This window comes from Heterodontus francisci, chromosome 20 (assembly GCF_036365525.1).
Source record: "Heterodontus francisci isolate sHetFra1 chromosome 20, sHetFra1.hap1, whole genome shotgun sequence".
Taxonomy (NCBI): Eukaryota; Metazoa; Chordata; class Chondrichthyes; order Heterodontiformes; family Heterodontidae; genus Heterodontus; species Heterodontus francisci.
The window spans coordinates 45,231,550-45,252,541 of record NC_090390.1 but is presented as its reverse complement, the minus strand read 5'-3'; the positions used below and the strand labels follow the sequence as shown (position 1 = coordinate 45,252,541).

Genomic DNA, 20,992 nt, shown 5'->3' with positions numbered 1-20,992 from the left:
TTGAGAGCAAGTTACCTGTTCTTTTGACTGGGAATGCACATGGAAAAACTTCAAAGAAGGTTAAAAATGAAAAAAAAGTTGCCAAAAAAATGCAAGGCACCTGGATCAAGTGCAGGAGTAACAGAAAAATGGAGGCTTTCAGTAGTTTCAAGAGGATTAAGAGGTTCCAATAACGTACTGTTATGACCGAGGTTGGAGGAGTGCACTGTCTCCCTCTAGCCCCACTACACCACTGGTCACAACATATATTTAAAAATATAGAACCAGTTATGGATATGGACAATTATATACCTTTGTCTATTGGTTTCAGAATATAGATCCACCAGCCAGGTTTCTTTAATAAACAACAAAATTATTAATTTATTATAAAACAAGCCTTATTCAATAAAGATACAAAGCTTATTAACACAGAAGTTGAAATATGAAAGTATAAATATATTCCTTTCTAAATAACCCAACATACATACACACACATATACCGGTTAAAGAAAAAATAAAGAAGCTTTCTCTGCAGAAAAACAAAAATACTTTGGCCAAATACTTGTTAATTCTTGAAGAAAAAAAGGATAAGATATGAAATGTTCCAGCTGACTTTCGGTCTGGTGTCCGGGTACACTTAGACAGCTGTCACTGGGATCTTTTCAGAAGCAGTTCTGTTCAGGAGACATCAAAGAGTAATCTTGCAGGCTTTTCGGGAGAATTACTGCATCCGTGGTTTCAGCTATCACACTGGATTCTCAGAAGATTTTTCAAAACAGGTGGCAAAGGATGAGTTGGGTGGCTTCTGTCTTAGCAGGATACACACCAACTGCATGTTCAAACAATCTCCAAATATGAAACCAAAACTCCTGAGCCATAACTCTAGATATGTGACTTCTCTGTAAACAACTCCAAATATTCCATAGTCCATAAAGCTCTGGCTGTTTACTTAGATTAAGACATGTGACTTCCAGTAAGTGCTTGTTTTTAAACAAAGTCCCAAGTGTCCTCCCAGTGACCCTTTTAAAAATAAACAAGTCCAGCATCTCCTCAGGTATTTTTCACAGTCTTTTAAACACAAGTCCTCAAAAAATATTAATAATGGAAGCACATTCAAGTCAGTACACAGAGCAGTTGTTAGATGTATTTTAGTTGGCTAAAATTCTAAATTAAGCAAAAATGCATTTGGGTGGACATACATGCATATACAAAACATGATATGGACACATGTAATATTCTATCAGAGTGCTAACATCATCCGAGTATTTAAATGTATCTATTTTTCAGTTAAAGGCCCCAAATCATATTTATTAACATTGCTTTCAAATATCAGTTGTGGTAATTATGCAATCGGCCTTTATTTTGTTGCTTCTTGCAATCGTCATACGCTTGAGGTGCAGTGTCTAGTGGGACACCAGCATGTCACATTCCACATAGTGCCCAAAGAACTTTACACCTGAACCAAACTAATCCTGTGCCAAATTCTGAAACAAATTACTACTCCTCCAGTCACAAGGGAGGCATTAATATCAGAAAGCAATGCAATATTTGCAAAAATGAAGGATAATTCTTTTGTATTTTTCACATCTGTATCTTATCTGCTTGTCTATTATATTATATACAGATTCAACAGGGTTTGGAATCTAACCATTAATGTTCTCAGTGTTTAACTGTAATAGCTGTGCATTCTGCAATCTTCTTACACATGAAAGAAATGTTAAAAACCACATACATGGTTAGTGTCTTTAACATTGCTTTGATGAGAGTGCTACAATGGAAAGTGTGCTTTTCTTTTTAATGAGCCAACTGAAACAGTGGAAGAAGTTAGAAAAATAAGGTTGGTGCTACTTTTTATCTGGCTCTGATGAGGATGGGAGGAGGGCAGTATGCAAGAATGTTATTCACTAAAGCTTAAACCTAGTCAAAACATTTCTTCAAGGTTGAAGCAGAAGCGGTATATCGTGCAATCACCATCGCAAGCCAAGCCAACTGCCCCTTGTATATCACCAAAGTCATGAGTAAAAGTGCTGCAGATATAATTGCACAAGCTCGGAAGAAAGGTAAACAGCTAATTATGTTCCCAATTCTAATTGACCTGAATTTGGAATGTTTTCTTTTGCTGCTTAATTGTCGTGGTCCCTTCAGATTAGCCTGATTATGCACAAACTAGCAAATATTCACTATAAGTCCACTGACTCCCAAAACTACCTCGACTACAGTTCCTCACACCCTCCTTCCTGTAAGGACTCCATTCCATTCTCCCAGTTTCTCTGTTTCCGTCACATCTGTTCTGATGATGCAACCTTCCACACCAGCGCTTCTGATATGTCTTCCTTTTCCCTCAACTGAGGATTCCACCCCCCCAAACATGGTTGACTGGGCCCTCGACCGTGTCAAACCATTTCCCGCACTTCTGCTCTCACCCTTCCCCTCCCTGCCAGAACCATGATAGGGTTACCCTTGTCCTCATCTTCCACCCCACCAGCCTCTGTATTCAACAGATCATCCTCCGCCATTTCTAACATGATGTCACCATTATCTTCCCCTCCCCTTTCAGCATTACAAGAACCTTTCCCTCCGCGACACCCTGGTACAGTCTTCAATCACCTCCAACACCCCATCCCTTCCCACAGCACTTTTCCATGCCAGCACAGGAGATTTCACACCTACTATTTCTGATCCTCTCTCCTCACCATTCAAGGCCCCAAACACTCCTTCCAGGTGAAACAGCAATTTATGTGTACTTCTCTCAATTTAGTATACTGATTTCGCTGCTGGCAATGCAGTCTGCTCAACATTGGGAAGATCAATGCAGATTAGGTGATTGCTTTGTGGAACACCTCCATTCAGTCCACAAGCATGCCATTTTAATTCTGCACCTTGCTCTCATGCTGACATCTCTGTCTTTTGCCTCCTCCAGTGTTACAATGAAGCTCAATGCAAGCTCGAGGAACAACACCTCATTTTTTGATTAGGCACTTTACAGCCTTCTGGACTCAACACTGAGTTCAAAAAATTAGGACCATCATCTCTGCCCCCATTTAGTTTCCTTTTCTTTGCATGTTTCGGTCTTAATTTTGTTTTCTCTTGTTTTGCTTTTGAATGGCAGCTGTTCATCATTCTGCCATTCACACCTCCTCTGGACACTCTTTTGTCTCTTTACTTGTCCCATTATTCCTTCCTTTGGCTCTGACCCACAAACACATTTGTCATTTAATGTCTCCCGTCTTCTGACCTAGCACTGATTTTTCCTTTTGTTCTTTTTCCCTCCCTCCCCTATTTGACCCACTTAAAACCTGTTACATTTCTAACTTTTTGCAGTTCTGATGAAGGATCTTTGACTAGAAATGTTAACTCTGTTTCTCTGTCCACAGATGCTACCAGACCTGCTGAGTATTTCCAGCATTTTCTGTTTTTATTTATTATTTATTATGCAGATAGTGCCCCTGATTATCAGTGATCCAGTTCCATCATTGTTCCAGTTCTGCAATCACATCCCACCAGTGAGAAGACATCCCGATCCCTCGGAGTTTGCATTGTCAGACCCTTGTGGTCACTTGATCAGTGTTGGAACATATATATAGGGCACGTGCTAATGGGAGCAAAATGAGACACTTGAAAGTAATGTGCCAATAAAGCTGAAGAGATTGGCTTAAAAGTGCAAATAATTTTGAAATCTGACCCTTTCGTAAAAGTCCTTTGTCTCCATGGCCTAGAATACCCCTGCTGGCCCAGCTTGCACTGCACCAGTGAAGCAATGCCAACATCTTACCAGCATCCAATTCATTCAGGACTCAGGAGACAGGAGCAGCAGGAAATCTGGCAGATGATGTCAGCCCACCAGCCTTGCCACTTTTACAATATCAAACTTCCAGAGAGTAGACAGAAATTCTCTCTGGCCCCTGACTCTGGTCCCTGGCCTCTGATGCTGGCCCATGGCCCTGGCTGTGCCCTGACAGGAAACTCTCCCAGCAGCTCCTCGGGCAAAGACCAAGTGTTACAAGGCCCCACCCCATTTTATGCCATCTTTGCTGCTGGAATTCTGTTTTAGGGACACCAAAGAAGAAATTTCAGGGAAATTCCAATATTTCTCAAGATTATTGTTTTTTGAAATCCTGTGTTTTTGTTATAGATTTAAGAATTAATCCTGAAAGTATTTCATCACAATTGATACCAACCTTTACTGGTTAATATAGATGAGTGTTCCATGATATGCTTCAGCTTTGGCTTTGTCTCCAAGTCAAACCCAAACTTTAGATTATCTTTAGATGTTATGTTATTTAAACATAATAATAAGATAAAAACAATTGTGAATTTTTAAAAAATGCTTGTAACTTAATAAACTAGAGATTTCAAGTAATTCTGCAGAAATAAAGTGATCTGTCCATAAGGAAAGCAATATAAGTGGGGTAATCTATCGAGTTCACTATGTCACAGGAAACAATGCCCTTGACCAGTACATCTGAGGAAACTGAGGATAGACTGCCCACAATCTTCCGTCAATAATGGGCAAGTTTCCGCATTGGTAGCGATAACTCAGAAGGAGGCCTTCATAGCGACTGTAATGACCATCTAAAGATGTGCTTTACAAGAATGAACAAAGAAACGCCAAATTGATTAATTTGAAGGCATCACTTGTACCTGAATATTCATCTATGCTTTGTTGGGTAGCTGTCTCATCAAGGAAAATACCTTTTTACAAACTATTTAAATTAAATCATTGTGCTTGTGCAAGGTGTTCTACTAATAAATGAAATGGATAAGTTAAATCAAAGAAGTATGAACTGATTAGTCAGTTTTGTTAAGAGTACTAGTCAGTTCTTTGTGTGGTTTGACAGGTGCAGTTGTATATGGAGAGCCTGTCACAGCAAGTCTTGGGACTGATGGATCCCACTACTGGAGTAAGAACTGGGCCAAAGCTGCAGCATTTGTCACCTCCCCTCCGCTCAGCACTGATACTTCTACCCCTGATTACCTAAATTCTCTCCTCTCCTGGTATGGATTTGTAAATTGACTCACCATTCACAAATAGATTTTTATTTCCTGTTTACTATTTTAGGAATGTTGATTGCACAATAGAAGAAAATAATGGGCAATTGTAAGTTTAGCAATAACCAAAAATATACAGCATGGGGGAAAAATCAAACTGTGTAATCTATGCTTAATTATTTATTGGATGAGCATTCAGGGAAGCAGTCTGTTGGGAAGGGGAAGGAGGATTTCCTTTGTGCAGTAATTGTAGCGAAATTGTAAACCTATTCTTTATAAGTTATTGAAGTTCATTACACAAAGCAAACAAGTAAGTGGTCCCCTTGGACTTGTGGTAATGATAGGGCCACTTTTCAAGTCTGACACATGGTAACCCATGTCTGATTTGTTTTTAAATACAGTGGCGATCTGCAGGTTACTGGCAGTGCTCACTGTGCTTTCACCACTGCACAGAAAGCAGTTGGAAAAGATGACTTCAGACTGATCCCTGAAGGAGTTAATGGTATTGAAGAGAGGATGACAATTATTTGGGATAAAGCTGTGGTACGTTAACCTTATAAAACCAAATGGTACTAGACATACCTGTTACTGAATCTTTTTTAAAAATATCTTTAATGGCAATAAATTGCAGCTTAACTGTAGCTGAACACCAGAATGCTACAAACATAACTCGATTCTGGAATGCCTATTATTACCGACAATGTGGCTCAAGATTCCTGGGGCTGGAGAGGGCATCATTTCCATTTACACACTGGGGATTTCTTCCCTTTTGGACCAGACCTTTAAATTTTAGCTGGGGTGGGTGTGGGTCAATGTCGTTCACCTGTACCCCCTATATCAAGAGGGCATATCGAGGGGAGATCCTTGGCTTCCTTTACGCCCTTGAAAGGCCTCAGCAAAACTCGTGGCAAAAGTCCCTTTGAGGCCCTTTAACGACCCAAAACCCTTACTAGAATAATCAATCGGTTCCAGACACAATTGATTACCTTCTACAGTTGCAGTGGTTCCATGAGAATCAAAAAGAGTTTTTAAAAAAGAATTATTTGGTTCATCTGGACCTCTGGAATATTCCACTCTGCCTTACAAGGACAGATTAGCTCAAGCTGGTAGACCATCCTTGCTATGCACATTTCCACCATGCTTACAGTAGTGAAGTAGGACCTCAGAAGTTCCCAGGCTTTTATGACCATCAGAACAACTTAAACATACAAACAACAGCAACAACAAATTGCATTTATATAGCCCTTTTAATGCAGTAAGACATCCCAAGGCATTTCACAGGAGCAATTATCAGACATAAGTTGGCACAGAACCACATAAGGAGATATTAGGACAGGTGACCTAAAGCTTGGTCAAAGAAGTAGGTTTTAGTGCGTGTCTTGAAGGACGAAAGAGAGGTAGGGAGACATGAGGGAATTTGTGGAGCTTAGGGCCTAGGCATCTGAAGGTACAGCCTTCACTGGTGGAGCGATTAAAATCGGGGCTGATCAAGAGGCCAGAATTAGAGGTGCGCAGAGATCTCAGAGGGCTATCGGGCTAGGGGAGGTTACAAAGATAGGAAGGAGCAGGGCCATGGAGGTATTTGAAAACAAGGATGATATATTTAAAATTGAGGCATTGCTTAACCGGGAGCCAATATAGGTCAGCGAGCACACAGGTGATGGATGAATGAGACTTGGCACAAGTTAGGGTATGGGCAGCAAATTTTTGGATGACCTCATGTTTATGAAGGATGGAAAGTGGGAGGCCAGCCAGGGGAACATTGGAATAGTCAAGTCTAGAGGCAACAAAGGCATATAAGGGCATCAGCAGCAGATGAGCTGAGGCAGGGGCGGTGTCAGGTGATGTTACAAAAGGTGATCTTGGTGATGGAAGGATATGTGGTTGGAAGCTCATCTTGGCGGTCAACTATGACACCAGGGTTAAAAACAGTCTGGTTCAGCCTTAGGCAGTTGCCAGGGAGAGGGATTGTGTCAGTGGCGAGGGAACAGAGTTTCTGCTGGGAACCGACAACAAAGGCTTCCGTCTTCCCAATATTTAGTTGGAGAAAATTTCTCCTCATCCAGTAGTACAAGGAAAGGGAATTTTTAAATGAATAGAAGTTCAGACTAATCTGCACACACCAGTGATCTGGATTCATTTCACCAGGAGGGTTAAAAAAGCACAGCATAACAGCTGACTGTAGAGATGTACAATATATCCCTATAACCTTTTCTAATTTTCATACTCTAGGCAACAGGAAAGATGAATGAGAATGAATTTGTAGCAGTTACAAGTACAAATGCTGCAAAAGTCTTCAATCTCTACCCCAGAAAGGGACGAATCGCCGTTGGTTCTGATGCTGATTTGGTCATCTGGGATCCAGAAGCAGTCAAAATCATTTCGGCAAAGACACACAATCTGGTAATGCAAATAGCTTCCTAATTAAGCCTACATTCACTGGTTAAAGCTACCCAATAATTAGAAGTCAAAGTGGTTGTAATTTGTTCTTGATTAAAGCTCAATTTACTGGCAAATCCAATTTATGACGACTTCACCCATTGTTAGGGGATATTCATTAACAAAGATCTTTGATATTAAAATAAATTTAATTAGGACATTTACAAACTGGTTGGATGTTCATGCTGACCGGTTTATAGCTGTTCAAAATCCAGTTATATTCCCAGTTCTACTTCACAACAAAAGTGACTGTTGACTCTGCAGTGCATTTCCATAAGAAAGTTAAGATCTGTGGCAGCTGATGGTATTGAACCCAAGCCCAGATTACAGGTTGCAATATAACTTGAAGCTCTCCGAATCCAGCTGCACCGAAGGGTATCTGATGTAAGTGTTGCTTTTTGATATAATGGCATTGTGATTGCTCCCAGATGGTTTCCTCTCACTCATTAACAGTATGTGTGTTCCCTGGAGGCTCAGAATCAGTTTCACAGTCTCAACAAAACCAAAAGCCAGCAGAATAGCAGTACATCTCCAGTCAGTTGAACTGATGTACACTCGGAGATGCTCCACTCTTACAGGGCCATGTGGTAATATGGCTGTCTAATACCCTTCAATGCCTTTATTTTGCATGTATTGTGATAAGAAACTCAGAGCTACAATTTAAGGAGGTGAATGTAGTTCACACGATAAAAACACAAATTCCTCACTTAGTATTCTTCTGTGTACATCTGTTATTCCTTCAAGGGTGGTATTTGGAAACAGGTATTCGTTTCCTCTCAGTATGCCATATGGAATGCTTGAGGAGCAGACTTTGTTGAATGCATCCAGAATAGCAGAATACAACTACAGTCATGCCCAGGGAAATTAGCAATTCCACCTCTGCAATCAGTAATTGTATAAAGCAAAAAATCAAAATACTGCGGATGCTGGAAATCTGAAATAGAAACAGAAAGTGCTGGAAACACCCCTGCCTGATGTAAGGTCATCGACCTGAAATATTGACCTCAAAATTCAGCTTTTCTGCTGGTTTCAGTGCTAGGGGAGCCAGCTTACAAAGAAAGTTGAAGGCGTCTGCTCCCACTGAACAGCTGCGGCGATTGCCATGTTTTGAAGGGCGATAGTGCAGGCAACCTGTGTGCAAGAATAGGCACCAACATGTTGCAACACGGACTTTTGACAAAATTATTGACTCAGCCATGGACATGGGGGCAATTAATCTGTATATAAAGTGTACAGCCAACGTAATGCCATTAAAACACAATTCGATTTAAAACACGTTTCTCCCTATTTAGTGAGATGCCTGGCATTGTTTTTTGCTGGCACAAGTAGTTAATGTCTGCCTGCACGCTTGTTGAGCGATGCAGAGAATTCAGATAGATGTCCATCTGTCAGGGGTGATCTCTCACTCTCTCCCCCTCCCTCTCTCCCTCTGCTTTCCCCCATCTCTCTCCCCTCGCCTGTCTCTCTCCCCCTCTTCCTCTCTCTCCCCCTTCCCCGTCTCTCTCCCCCCGTCTCTTTCCGCTCCCCCCATCTCTTTTCCTCTCTCTCTCCCCCCCACTTCCCCTGTCTTCCCAGAGACCCGCCTTCCCAGCGCTCCACAAACATTGCCTCCTGCCCCACTCCCATTGGTCAGCGCCCTGATTAACAGCTCCACTCTTCCCAGTGAGCCCCGCCTCCCCCATGATCTGATTCGACGGAGGTCCACGCACAGGCAAACCATTCACGCTTTTTATTGGTGGACCGGATACAAAACTTTGCTGGCTGTCGGAACTAGCCCAATGCCCCAGTGGCCTGATCCTTTGTAATTACTTCTGTTCCTGATAATTATAAGTGTTATAAAGTTTAAAGGCTTGGAGCAACACGTTTAAAATTACAACGGACATCAAAAGTTTTATCATGGACACTGGTGTCTGTGTACAGACACGTTGCTGACCCCTGCCTATGCTTGCGCCGGAAGCATGCAGAGTGGGCAGGTTGTGGCATCAGTCAGTGTCTAACACTGACTTGGTAACTGACCTGCCATTTTCAACTTTGCCAGTTCTGTTAGCGCCTATGCTAAACACACACAGCTGAACATGTATTCAGCTGCACCAGGGAGCCCCCATCAGCACTATTTAAAGCCAGCACCATTCAGCTTTCAGGTGAGGTGCTTTTGACTGTCTCATTGCTGCTGCAGAATTAGTAGAAATTCTGTGTTGTTGGAGGAGTTGACGGAAGTTCTTTCAATCAGAAGGGAGTTGTGTAATTTCAGAAAGCCTCTGAGTGCACCATTCAGCAATTACTGTTCACAACCACCTTCTCAGGGGCAATTAGGGATGGCCAGTAAATGCTGGCCTTGCCAGCAACACCCGACGAATGAATAAAACTAAACTTGCTCCAAGTCATCAGGGATTTAGTTGCAGTTCCTCTTGGACTGCAGCATGACAGGGAGATGGAGCAGAGGCAGCAGAGAGGAGAAGCTGTTCGCAGAGGGAGGAAAAGAAGGATTTTCAGCATGAGGCCTTACCCACGTAGGGTCGTCAGAGAGCACTTCTCCTACCTGCAGCTCTCAGTCAGGAGCAGTGTCTGTGACAGCTATGCTTCACCAAGGAAGTGGTTACTGAAGTGTGCCACCTCCTCCAACTGGACCTGCAGCCGCAGAGCAGGGTGAGGATGGCACTGCCAGTGGCCGTCAAGGTCAGAGTGGCCTTCAATTTCTACACCGTAACATAAGGAATAGAATAGATTAGCAGATGCCTCCAGGCTGGCGCAGGCGACATCGCCAACATATCTCAGTTTGCCACCCACCACTGCATCTGGGAGGTCACTGAGGCCCTACACATCAGGAAAGAGGACTTAATTGTCTTCTCTCTAAGTAGAGAGAAGCAGGAGGAGCAGCAAGTGGCTTGGCCAGGATAGCAGGCTTACCCATGGTGTAGGAGCCATGCAGGTGCCACTTCTCAAAGGGTGGATGTACCACAACTGTAAAAGGTTCCACTCGCTGAAAGTGCAGTTGATATGTGACCATGCCCAGACCATCGTGTCAGTGAATGTCTATTAACCTGGCAGCAGTCGCTATGCTTTCATCCTGCACCAATCAACCTTCCCAGTCATCTTCAAGCTACCACATTGAACCAGTGGGTGGCTGTTTGGCGACTAGGGCTACCCGCAGTACACATAGCTGATGACTCCCCTCTGCCACCCAGCCACACGTGGACAGTGATCCTACAATGACATCATGCAGCAAGTAGGAACATCATGGAGCAGACCATTGGCATCCTGAAGCATCAGTTCCATTGCCTGGATCACTTGGGGTTGGGGGTGGGGGAAAGCCTTCCAGCGCTCGCTGGAGTGTTTCTCCTGATTTGTGGTGGTCTGCTGCATCCTCCAAACCTTGCCAATATGAGGGGATAGCCCTTGCCACCAGGGCTTTGGTGACCACCTGAGGAGGAAGAGGATGAGAAATGGAGGAGCCATCTGGGGTATCATCGCTTCTGATACACTGTTCATGAGCATCACTTCATACTCCAGTTCCCCTAAAAAAAAAACCAGATCACCGTTGCTCCAAAGTTCCCCACTTTATCATCCCTCTGTTACGGACCATCACAGTGTCCTCTTGGCCAAAGTTCTGAAATAAAGACACCACAAAACAACCATTCATTACCAACTCTATCCAGTAACATTTCCAATACCCCGTACAATACTCAACTAATCACCCATGTGCATTCCCTTAGTATCTGTCTTATGGGTGCCTTTGCCTCGCCTAGTGCTCCTATGCAGTGCTACCCCAGTGACTGCAGCATGGCTGGTGGAAGGCTGCTGACATTCAGTGGGGGTGACTGCAGATGGCCTTGAGAACACCCTTGAGCAGCTCTAGGCTTCGAGGGCCCAGCTTCAGCCTGTACCATCATGGTATGGATGTCAGCAGTCTGGGCTGACAGGCGACAGCAAGGGCCCTGGCGGAGTGATGGGAACACAAATGCTATCACCCTGAGAGAGTACAACATGATCCATCGAGCCACTGGAACTCCCCCCGAAGTGGCGCCTCAGCAATCCTAGTAATCTGCTGGAGCACAGATTGCTGGACACCTGTGAGACCCTGCAAGCCTCTTGAGCACTGGTAGCCACAGTCATAATGGCAGCAGTGTGAGCCTGCAGGGCACCAAACTGGGCTTGCATGGCAACAAGCATGGAATTCATGACCTTGCCTGAGCTTCCACTACAGCACTCATGTTGGGGGGAAATGTTATGCTCTTCCCCATGATGGGTTTGGAGGCAGGGAAAGCATTTAATCAGGCAGGATGGTGCTGTGCAAGGGGTGGGGGTGGCCCGACACCTTCCTGCCTCCACCCGAATTAAGTCCAAGGCGGGAGACCATGTGAACAGCCTTCCTGCCCCACCACCAATTCAGGCCCTTAAGTGGGCAATTAATGCTCAATTATAAGGCCTCATCCCACCTCTGCTGGTATTAGCCCAGTGGCGGGCAGGCTTGTCACATGACAAGCAGCACGCGACAATCATGGAGATGAGCAAGCAGCACAAATTTTGCGTGTTGCCTACATCACTCCCATTGGGTGCAGAGTAATCATATATCACGATCCCTGCACGCACTAACAGGCCTTACCTACTTTTTCCCTCGTTAACTCTGTTTCTGTCTCCACAGATGCTGCCTGTCCTACCATTTCCAGTATTTTCTGTTTTCATTGTATTGAGCACTTCCAGTGTATATAGAGCATTGGCTAAGTAGGGATCTTCTTACACTGTTCCGACAATGTGTTACCACCACACGAGTTGACAGCCACTTAACATAAGAACATAAGAAATAGGTGCAGGAGTAGACCATACGACCCCTCAAGCTTGCTCCACCATTCAATACAATCATGGTTGATCTACTGCCTCAACTCCACTTTCCCGCCCACTCCCCATATCCCTTGATTCCCTCAGAGGTCAAAAATCTGTCTATCCCAGCCTTGAATATATTCAGTGATGGAGCATCCACAACACTCGGGTGTAGAGAATTCTAAAGATTCACAACCCTTTGAGTGAAGAAATATTTCTCCTCATCTCAGTCCTAAATAATAGACCCCTTATCCTGAGACTGTGCCCCCGTGTTCTCATTGTTTATCCTGTCAAGCCCCTTTAGAATCTTAACCTGTAGAATTTATTCGACAGTAACAGACGTGATAGGAAATGTCATCATGGTCCAGAATATAGAATATTCATAGCCCATATACTCCATTCTCTTTACTGTTAGGTCACTGTAAACACTCTTTAAAACTATCTCATTTAGATTCACTTATTTCCTGTGAAAGCCGAGTGACGATTAAAGATAGCGTAAAAGAACATCACATTTGTAAGAGTGCACATATTGGTGAAAAGGTTCCTTCATAATTCCTTCATATATTTGCATTTGCTCCATTACTTAAATAATTGACTTTATTCTTTCTTTTATGTCTATTGTTGTCTTGCTTCTATCGCAGAATTTTATTTTTAGTTTTCTTCCATTCCTTTTCATCCAAGAATAAAGCATAAAATTGGAGGATGACTAACGTCTTTGCCTTCTGAATCTTTTTATTTTCCTCATTCATTTTCTTCTCAGTGTATTCTTCAGAGTCCCATCCATTTTTATAATTCTTTTTTTCCTTTATTTCTCCTACTTAAAATAAAATCTTCACCTTTAGTGGTGTCAGAGGATACAACAGATGGGAAAGCATTTACCTTGCAACTGAGGGAATTTCAACTAAATAATAGTCCTTATTTGCAGTAATTGATCTCCTCATTTTAAATATTCCCCTTAATTAAATGTCACATTTTTCTCTTAATTTTGTATCATTCACTTCAGTCTTACTTCCCATTTTGTTTCATCCACTAGTTGTTGGCGTTCTTGTGCTTCCCTTTCCCAGTAGAAGTTTAGGACAATGACATTTCCTAGTGGTGTAAGGAAGTATAATGAGTTCAGAGAAAGGAAGAATTGAAGAAGGAATGTGAATGAGGTACAGCCAGGAGAGGGACAAAAGAAGGACACCACTGGCAACAGAAGCAGCAATGTAAGATCAAGCGAGCTTGGCCACAATGATTACAGATAAAAGTATTACAGGATAAAAACCAGCAGTTTCTCAGTGCTAAACATAGGTGGGTGCGGCCCCAGTTCCCCGTTTGCCGGCGGTCCCGCACCTTGCCTTCCCTCTGTTGCTGACTGTCGGGGTGCCCTCTTGGCCACAATGCTAAAGTAGAAGCCATTAGAAAACAAACATTCCAAACCAAATTTATAGATCAAACTATCCAATATTGCATACAAAAGTCAACTAATCATTCTTGTACATTCCCTTACTGCCTGTCTTCTATATGCTTTTGCCTTTCCTAGTGCTCCTACGCAGTACTACCCCTATGGCTGCAGCATGAGGCTGCTGACTTTCAGTGAGGGAGACTGCGGTTGGCCTTGGAGGATGACATCGAGCAGCTCTGGCCCTAGAAAGCTTGGCTTGGGACTGCATCACCTCAGCATAGCAAAAGCAGTCTGGTTGACGGGCTGACAGGCAACAGCAAGGACACTGCCAGAGTGGTGGTCATCCTGAGAGAGGACAGCAGATTTGTAGCTGTACAGAACTTTAGTTAGGCCACACTTAGAATATTGCGTGCAATTCTGGTCGCCACACTACCAGAAGGACATGGGGGCTTTGGAGAGGGTACAGAAGAGGTTTACCAGGATGTTGCCTGGTCTGGAGGGCATTAGCTATGAGGAGAGGTTGGATAAACTCGGATTGTTTTCACTGAAACGATGGAGGTGGAGGGGCGGGTTTACAAAGTTATGAGCGGCATGGACAGAGTGGATAGTCAGAAGCTTTTTCCCAGGGTGGAAGAGTCAGTTACTAGGGGACATAGGTTTAAGGTGCGAGGGGCAAAGTTTAGAGGGGATGTGCGAGGCCAGTTCTTTACACAGAGGGTGGCGAGTGCCTGGAACTTGCTGCCGGGGGAGGTGGTGGAAGCAGGTACGATAGCGACGTTTAAGAGGCATCTTGACAAATACATGAATAGGAAAGGAATAGAGGGATACGGTCCCCGGAAGTGCAGAAGGTTTTAGTTTAGGCAGGCATCAAGATCGGCGCAGGCTTGGAGGGCCGAATGGCCTGTTCCTGTGCTGTACTGTTCTTTGTTCTAAACTGTACAACCACATAATTTTAACAGTTAACCTTTATAAGTCAGCATGGGATCTACTTACAATATAGATTTAAATAATCTAATTGAAAAATTGGTGCACTCTAAATGGTATGAAATGTAAAGTTATATCACATCTGCATTATATCTCCTAGGCAATTGAGTATAACATATTTGAAGGAATGGAATGCCGTGGTGCTCCTTCAGTTGTTGTAAGTCAAGGTAAAATTGTCCTTGAATATGGGACAGTTCATGCCACAGAGGGCTGTGGACGCTTCATCCCCAAGAAGACATTCCCAGACTATGTTTACAAAAGAATAAAAGCAAGAAGCAAGGTAAAATCTTCAACCTTACTGTGTCAGTATTACAACTTCAGGACAATTAATTGGAAACATGATATAGAATTGATAACGTTAAAACTAGTATGAGTAAAATCTCTGGACATTGGATAATTTAGGGTATGGTAATATACTGCTAATGTTACTGGTCTAATAATCCGGAAGCATGGATCACCAATCCCGTATTTTGATAAATAGGGGTTAAATCATTCCTTTTTATGATCTGCCCAAAGTCCCAAAATACTTAACAGTATAATTGTTTTCCAACAAATTTTGTACCTGGAGTTTTGTGTGAAGAGCACAGTTTCTCTGTTACTGAGAACTATCATTTATTTTTCTTACATTTTGGCCCCGCCAAGATACCTTATTTCAAGCCTCTGTTTAAATTTAATTCTTCATGGAGTCATTTACAGCACAAAAGGAGGCCGCTCGGCCCGTCAAGTCCATGCTGGCTGTCCACGAAGCTACTTAGTCATTCCAATCCCCCACTTGATTCCCGTAGCCCTGCAAGTCTGTTTCCTTCATGGAGAAATAGTAGTTAGAGTCATAGAGTTTTACAGCACAGAAACAGGCCCTTCAGCCCTACGCGCCTGCACCGACCATCAAGGACCCATCCTAACTAATCCCATTTCGCTGCACCTGGCCCATAGCCTTGTATGTTATGGCGTTTCAAGTGCTTATCTAAATATTTCTTGAATGTCGTGAGTGTTCCTGCCTCTACCACCCCTTCAGACAGTGTGTTCCAGATTCCAACCACCCTCTGGGTGAAAAAACTCCTCCTCAACTCCCCTCTAAACCTCCTGCCCCTTACCTTAAATCTATGCCCCCTAGTTATTGACCTCTCCGCTAAGGGAAGAAGCTTCTTCCTATCTATCCTATCAATGCTCCTCATAATTTTGTATACCTCAATCAGGTCTCCCCTCAGCCTTCTCCAGGGAAAACAACCCCAGCCTATCTCGTTCAGAGCAGTAATTCATTTTCCAAAAATTTGGCAGATATGCCAGCTTTATGCTTCCTATGTTTATAGAGTATAATATAACCCTGAGCTCATGCTTTAGTTTGGAGGTTCTTGGCCATCCTTCTCAGCTTAGGTACAACCTGTTTAAAACTCTTAGAAAGCACATTTCGGCAAAGCTAAGGAACATGGGTAACAATTACTGCCATTTTTGAGATAAGATATCAGTTAATAGATTCAGTGGTCACCAATGGTGGTTGACATTTCCAAATCTTGCATTCGCATGGTAACTGGAATAGCTGTTGATCTTGCAGACACCAGTTCTAAATATGAATCTGGATGTCCCTGGTTCAGCATGCACACTTTGAGCAGCTGGTATCTTTATTATTACTACATAAATAAATAATGGAGAGCTTAAGTTTTGATAATACTTGCACACAGATTTAGAACTCCCTTTAAAAGTTAGAGATTCTCAGTAAAATGTTAATCACATATTGTGGAATGGCACTATTAACCTTTGCAATACCAAATTTTCTTGAATGGCTAGAAAGTTCCTGCTTGTATGGCAGAAAGAAGATCTGAATTGTTGTTTGCACGAATGCGTCTCCCAAATTTTGCCTGTGAAAATGGTTTCATATTGAGTTGCATTTGTAAAATGCCATGGCACTTATACATGGATAAGCAAAGCGGTATCAAACGTTAGTTCCATTTTTGCAGCTGGCTGAAATCCGAGGCGTTCCAAGAGGGATTTATGATGGTCCTGTCCAAGATGTCACTGTGGTTCCTAGAGCTATGACGCCCATTCCATCAGCTCGGATGTCTCCAGCTAAACAACCAATTCAACCACCACGAAACCTTCACCAATCTGGATTCACTTTGGCTGGTAAAAAATGAGTTTGCTATTAAGTAATAATAGAATGTTTAAGGTTTAACTTTAGTCCTGCATTTGATAGTTCTTGAATGCATTCACCTTGATCTCTGTCACAAATAAGGAAAAGCGCTGTTCCCGCTGATCTTTGGACTGAAAACATTTGTTGAGGCTCGATTGTGGGAACCTCTACTTTCGGTCCTTTGGTGATGCACTGGAAATCACACACTGCATGCCCTAGCACACGATCATATTGCCAGGAGCACTGGAGATAGTAAAGAAATAGCATCTGTTTGCCTGAACGTTTGCCATATGTGAGGCACTTGCTTTTACACTGCATTCCCTGTTTCCCAGTCTGCACTCCCAATAAATGTGCCTCTAAACCCCTTCCTTCCCAAAACTGAATTGTGTCCGCTCCTATTCTGCTATGACTTTGTGTCCCCCTTTCACTGAATTTGGCTTTGAGTGTTAATTTGGTTCAGTGGAAGTGCTCTTGGCTCTTAGTCAGAAAGCTGTAGGTTCAAGCCCCACTTTAAGTCATGAGCACATGATGTAAACTAGTATTTTGGTACAGTATTGAGGGAGTACTGTACTGTTGGAGCTGGTGTCTTTCATGTGGGAAAATAATTAAGGTCCATTTTCCCATTCAGGTGGTTGTAAAGATCTTAAGTGCTATTCAAAGAAGACTAGGGGAGGTGGCCAACATTTATCCCTCAACCTTAACCACCAAAACAATCTATCTGGTCATTTATCTCAATGCTTTTTATGGATCCTTACTGCTTGTAAATTGGCTGCTGTGCTTCCCTATGTTATACGCTTCAAAAGGATCACATTGGCTGTGAAACACTTTGGGATGCCCTAAGGACTAGAGAGAAACTATATAAATAAATGCAGGTTCCTTCTTTCTTTGCGTTTCCGTTTACCCTCTGCAGGAAGAATGGCCCAAAGTATTCCTTCCTGCCGTAGTGGAGACATTACATCTTAAGGGCTGAAGAAAGAAAATGGCAAAAGAATACATCAGTGGCAAAGCTGAGCAGAATAGAAATTTCATGAGAAAATCTTTTACTTTGAAATTTAATTGGTATTAAATTGTAGCTGGCCTCTCCTAAATTATATCAAATGTTCTGTTTGAAATGGATTTAAAAAAAAATTAATCTCCAAATAAATGTTATAAAACAATGCTATTAACATCATTACGATGACATGTCGCAGTCTGAATTTGCTATTTGTTCTGTTCCAGGAACCCAGGCTGATGATCACATTCCTCGTCGTCCAACTCAGCGCATCAGTGCGCCCCCTGGTGGCCGTTCAAACATAACAACTCTGGGCTGAATTTCAAGCAGAAACATCTGATTAAAATGATAATCTCAGAGCCCTAATATTGCTGCAGGTTTTGTCATCTGAGGCTCAGATATATTCTCACAAGCAGCTGTGTGCAGTACAGTATTTGCTGCAAAAGATGGTCATGAAGTCACTGCCTTTATAGCTGATAAATGATGCATTTGGAAACTTTTTGATCTGCCAAATAATTCAAGAGGTACCATTTTTGTATTATAAAAAATAACCATTAATTTATATTAATATTTGATTTAATTGGGACGTCTGTAACAAGCATTGAGACAACTGTTGTTTCATCGTTGTGACTATGTAAAGTTGTATTTGTGTTTCATTTGAAGCATGATAGTGATATTGAAGGTAATGTGTAATTTACTTTATATTACCACAGGAGTCTGACAGTCTAAAACAATGTGACACATACATTGATTACAAAAACATTGAGGTTTTAAAGTATTTTAATACTTTATTCAGCCACATGCCAACAGTAATTCAAGCTACTGTGGTGCAGACTAGTATTTCTTACATATGCACTGTTTACAGGGTAACCTTTAAAAGTTTTTAACAATTAACAAGATGTACATTTTAGTGAACCAAAAAAGTATAATTTTTCTTCACATTAAATATAGTTGTGGAAATTTGTTAAGTGTTGTTGGTGGTGGCCTAGTTAAACTGTAAAGGGTACTTTTGGGAAGATACACTGAGGGTAATTTCCACCTTAACACTTGGGCAGTAACATGGTAGAGTGGCTCACCTGCCTGCCGTAGAACCCCAACTATTTTATTTCCCTTGTAATCAGTGGCAATGAAAATTGGCCTCCTTCTATACCAGATGGGCAATCCAGCCAAGCAGGGAAGATGAGACTTAACCCCAGTATGTCTGAATTGCCTCTTGTATGTCAGCCCTTTCTACTGCTTCCATGTATGATGGAAACAGTTGTGCTTAAAATAAGGTTTTAGTACTGCTCACGTATCTAAGTATATTTAAATAATAATTTTCCCTTTACTAAACTAACCAGGAGTGGAATTCCATTTACCACTAGTGCAAGTGAGGTAAACGTTGTACTAGTTTACTAACTGGAGAGGTTAGGCTCACCATCTTTTGTTAGTCTTAGTAAATCGGATTTCAAACGATCAGAAATCCCAAGAATTTCAAAATATTGGTCTTTGTACAAAGCAAATGGTAATATCTTAAAATGGCAGTGGTGTTGTCTTGTATGTTTTACATGTTTTTTGCTTGAATGTCATTAAAGTATCTTGAACTTTTTGAGAAGGCTTGAATAGTTGAAATATGTTGTGCAGGCTTCATTTTTAACTCTTTCTCAATTGACCTTAGCTAATTTCTGCTATTATGACTTTAGTGGCTTGACTGGTTTATAATTTTATAATTTGTAATGAATGGTTGATCTTAACTGAACCAGACTGTAGTCATAAAGTAACCTGTAACAGAAACAGGGAACTTTTCTATTAGGTGGCTAGCGGGTGCAATATTAACCTTTGAACTCTGTACTGGCTGAATGAAAGTTATCGGACTAGACCTATTGCATGGAAATAGCAGAATGTTTTATAAAATCTTCTCATATTTACTCAAATTTACTCATTATGGAAAACCTAATCAGTTTTTCTCACATATATAGTTAACTGCATTCAATTCCAACAGACCTGTGTCTTATTTCAAAGTATTATACTTAAATCTGATAACCAACTTAAAATAAACTGCTTTGAGCCAAATTCTGGTGTTGATAGCCAGCTACAGTTTATCTAGATTTGATTAGAAGGCCAAAGCTTTCAGATTTCAGAAAAAAAACTGTCAGAGTTACTAATGAATTTTACAGAACATACAAAGCCTGAAAACTTTGTAAGGTGACGTTGTTTCGATCTAATGGTTCATCTTTATCAAATAAAAATGTTATGGAAAATGAATGCTTTCCTGTTTCTCATTTGTACATGCACCAGAGGGCACTGCACCAGTAATCATAGATTCATGACAGTACTGGCTATAAACTATGAAAGAGAAATATTGGTTAAATTTGTTCCTGTATTATGAACCAATAGCTCGCCATTCAAATGCATTGGCAATTGAGTCAATGCTCAAACAATCTTTCTCTCTAAATGATCAGGTACTTGACAATAGGCTTCTTGTGCCTTTTTTTCATATATTTCATATTACGGCCAATGAAAGCACAACAGTCAACCAGCTATGTGAAACTAGTTCCTCAAAACGTGTTGATGATCTTTCATAGATTGATGTCCTGAAAAATCATTTTATTTAATGACTGATTTTTATGTTGAAAAATAACTGGGAGATCATTCCTGACAAAGATCTGGGGCTGGATTTTATAGACCCCCTGACATCGGGGGTCGTGGCGGAGCTGGGGTGGGGGGGCGGAAAATGCCTCCGGCAGAGGCCCAGCCCAATATTGCTGGTGGCAGCACGGCCTCGTGGCAGCCCCCACCTCCCACAACTCGGCGACAGGAGGCAAATCTGCATATTTTAAAAAATAAATGACCTACACGCGCCTGCCGTCTGTTCCGGGGCGATATTGGTGCCGGTGGCCGGCAATCCCGCACCTTCGGATCTCCATCCAGTTATTGGAGAGAATGCAGAAACAAATTTCTTTCGCCCCACCCCTGCCACCTGCGCCTCCTCCCCATCCACTGCTGCCGTCCGTTGCCACTCATGTGGGACTTTCACCCTGCAATGTAAATGGGACAGATCACACAGCACTGAGAGCCCCAGAGTGTTACCCAAACTACCTTTCCCTGAAGCATTTCTGGAATATACAGAGGGATTTGCAGTTCAGCAATCTCTGTTTAATCTGTGTTGTGTAAAATAAGATGTAATGAAGAACATAGACAGCAGGGTTTTATTTAGAAATAACTATTGTACTGAATAGGAATAAACATTTGGCTAAATTGAAATAGAGTTTACATTTCAGCACAAATCTAGAACTTA

General features: G+C 42.1%; 1 protein-coding gene across 2 annotated transcripts in view; it reads left to right on the top strand.

The window, feature by feature from the left end:
• dpysl4 (dihydropyrimidinase like 4) overlaps window positions 1-19,946 on the top strand; it is a 39,688-nt gene extending 19,742 nt beyond the window's left edge. For both annotated transcript variants that reach the window (XM_068052691.1, XM_068052692.1), the window contains 7 exons: window positions 1,919-2,039; window positions 4,818-4,974; window positions 5,370-5,511; window positions 7,201-7,371; window positions 14,697-14,876; window positions 16,552-16,717; window positions 17,943-19,946. In XM_068052691.1, the coding sequence (XP_067908792.1) occupies window positions 1,919-2,039; window positions 4,818-4,974; window positions 5,370-5,511; window positions 7,201-7,371; window positions 14,697-14,876; window positions 16,552-16,717; window positions 17,943-18,034 (1,029 nt within the window). In that variant the 3' untranslated portion in view covers window positions 18,035-19,946. The remainder of the gene's footprint in view (window positions 1-1,918; window positions 2,040-4,817; window positions 4,975-5,369; window positions 5,512-7,200; window positions 7,372-14,696; window positions 14,877-16,551; window positions 16,718-17,942) is intronic.
• The last annotated feature ends 1,046 nt before the right edge of the window (window positions 19,947-20,992 follow it).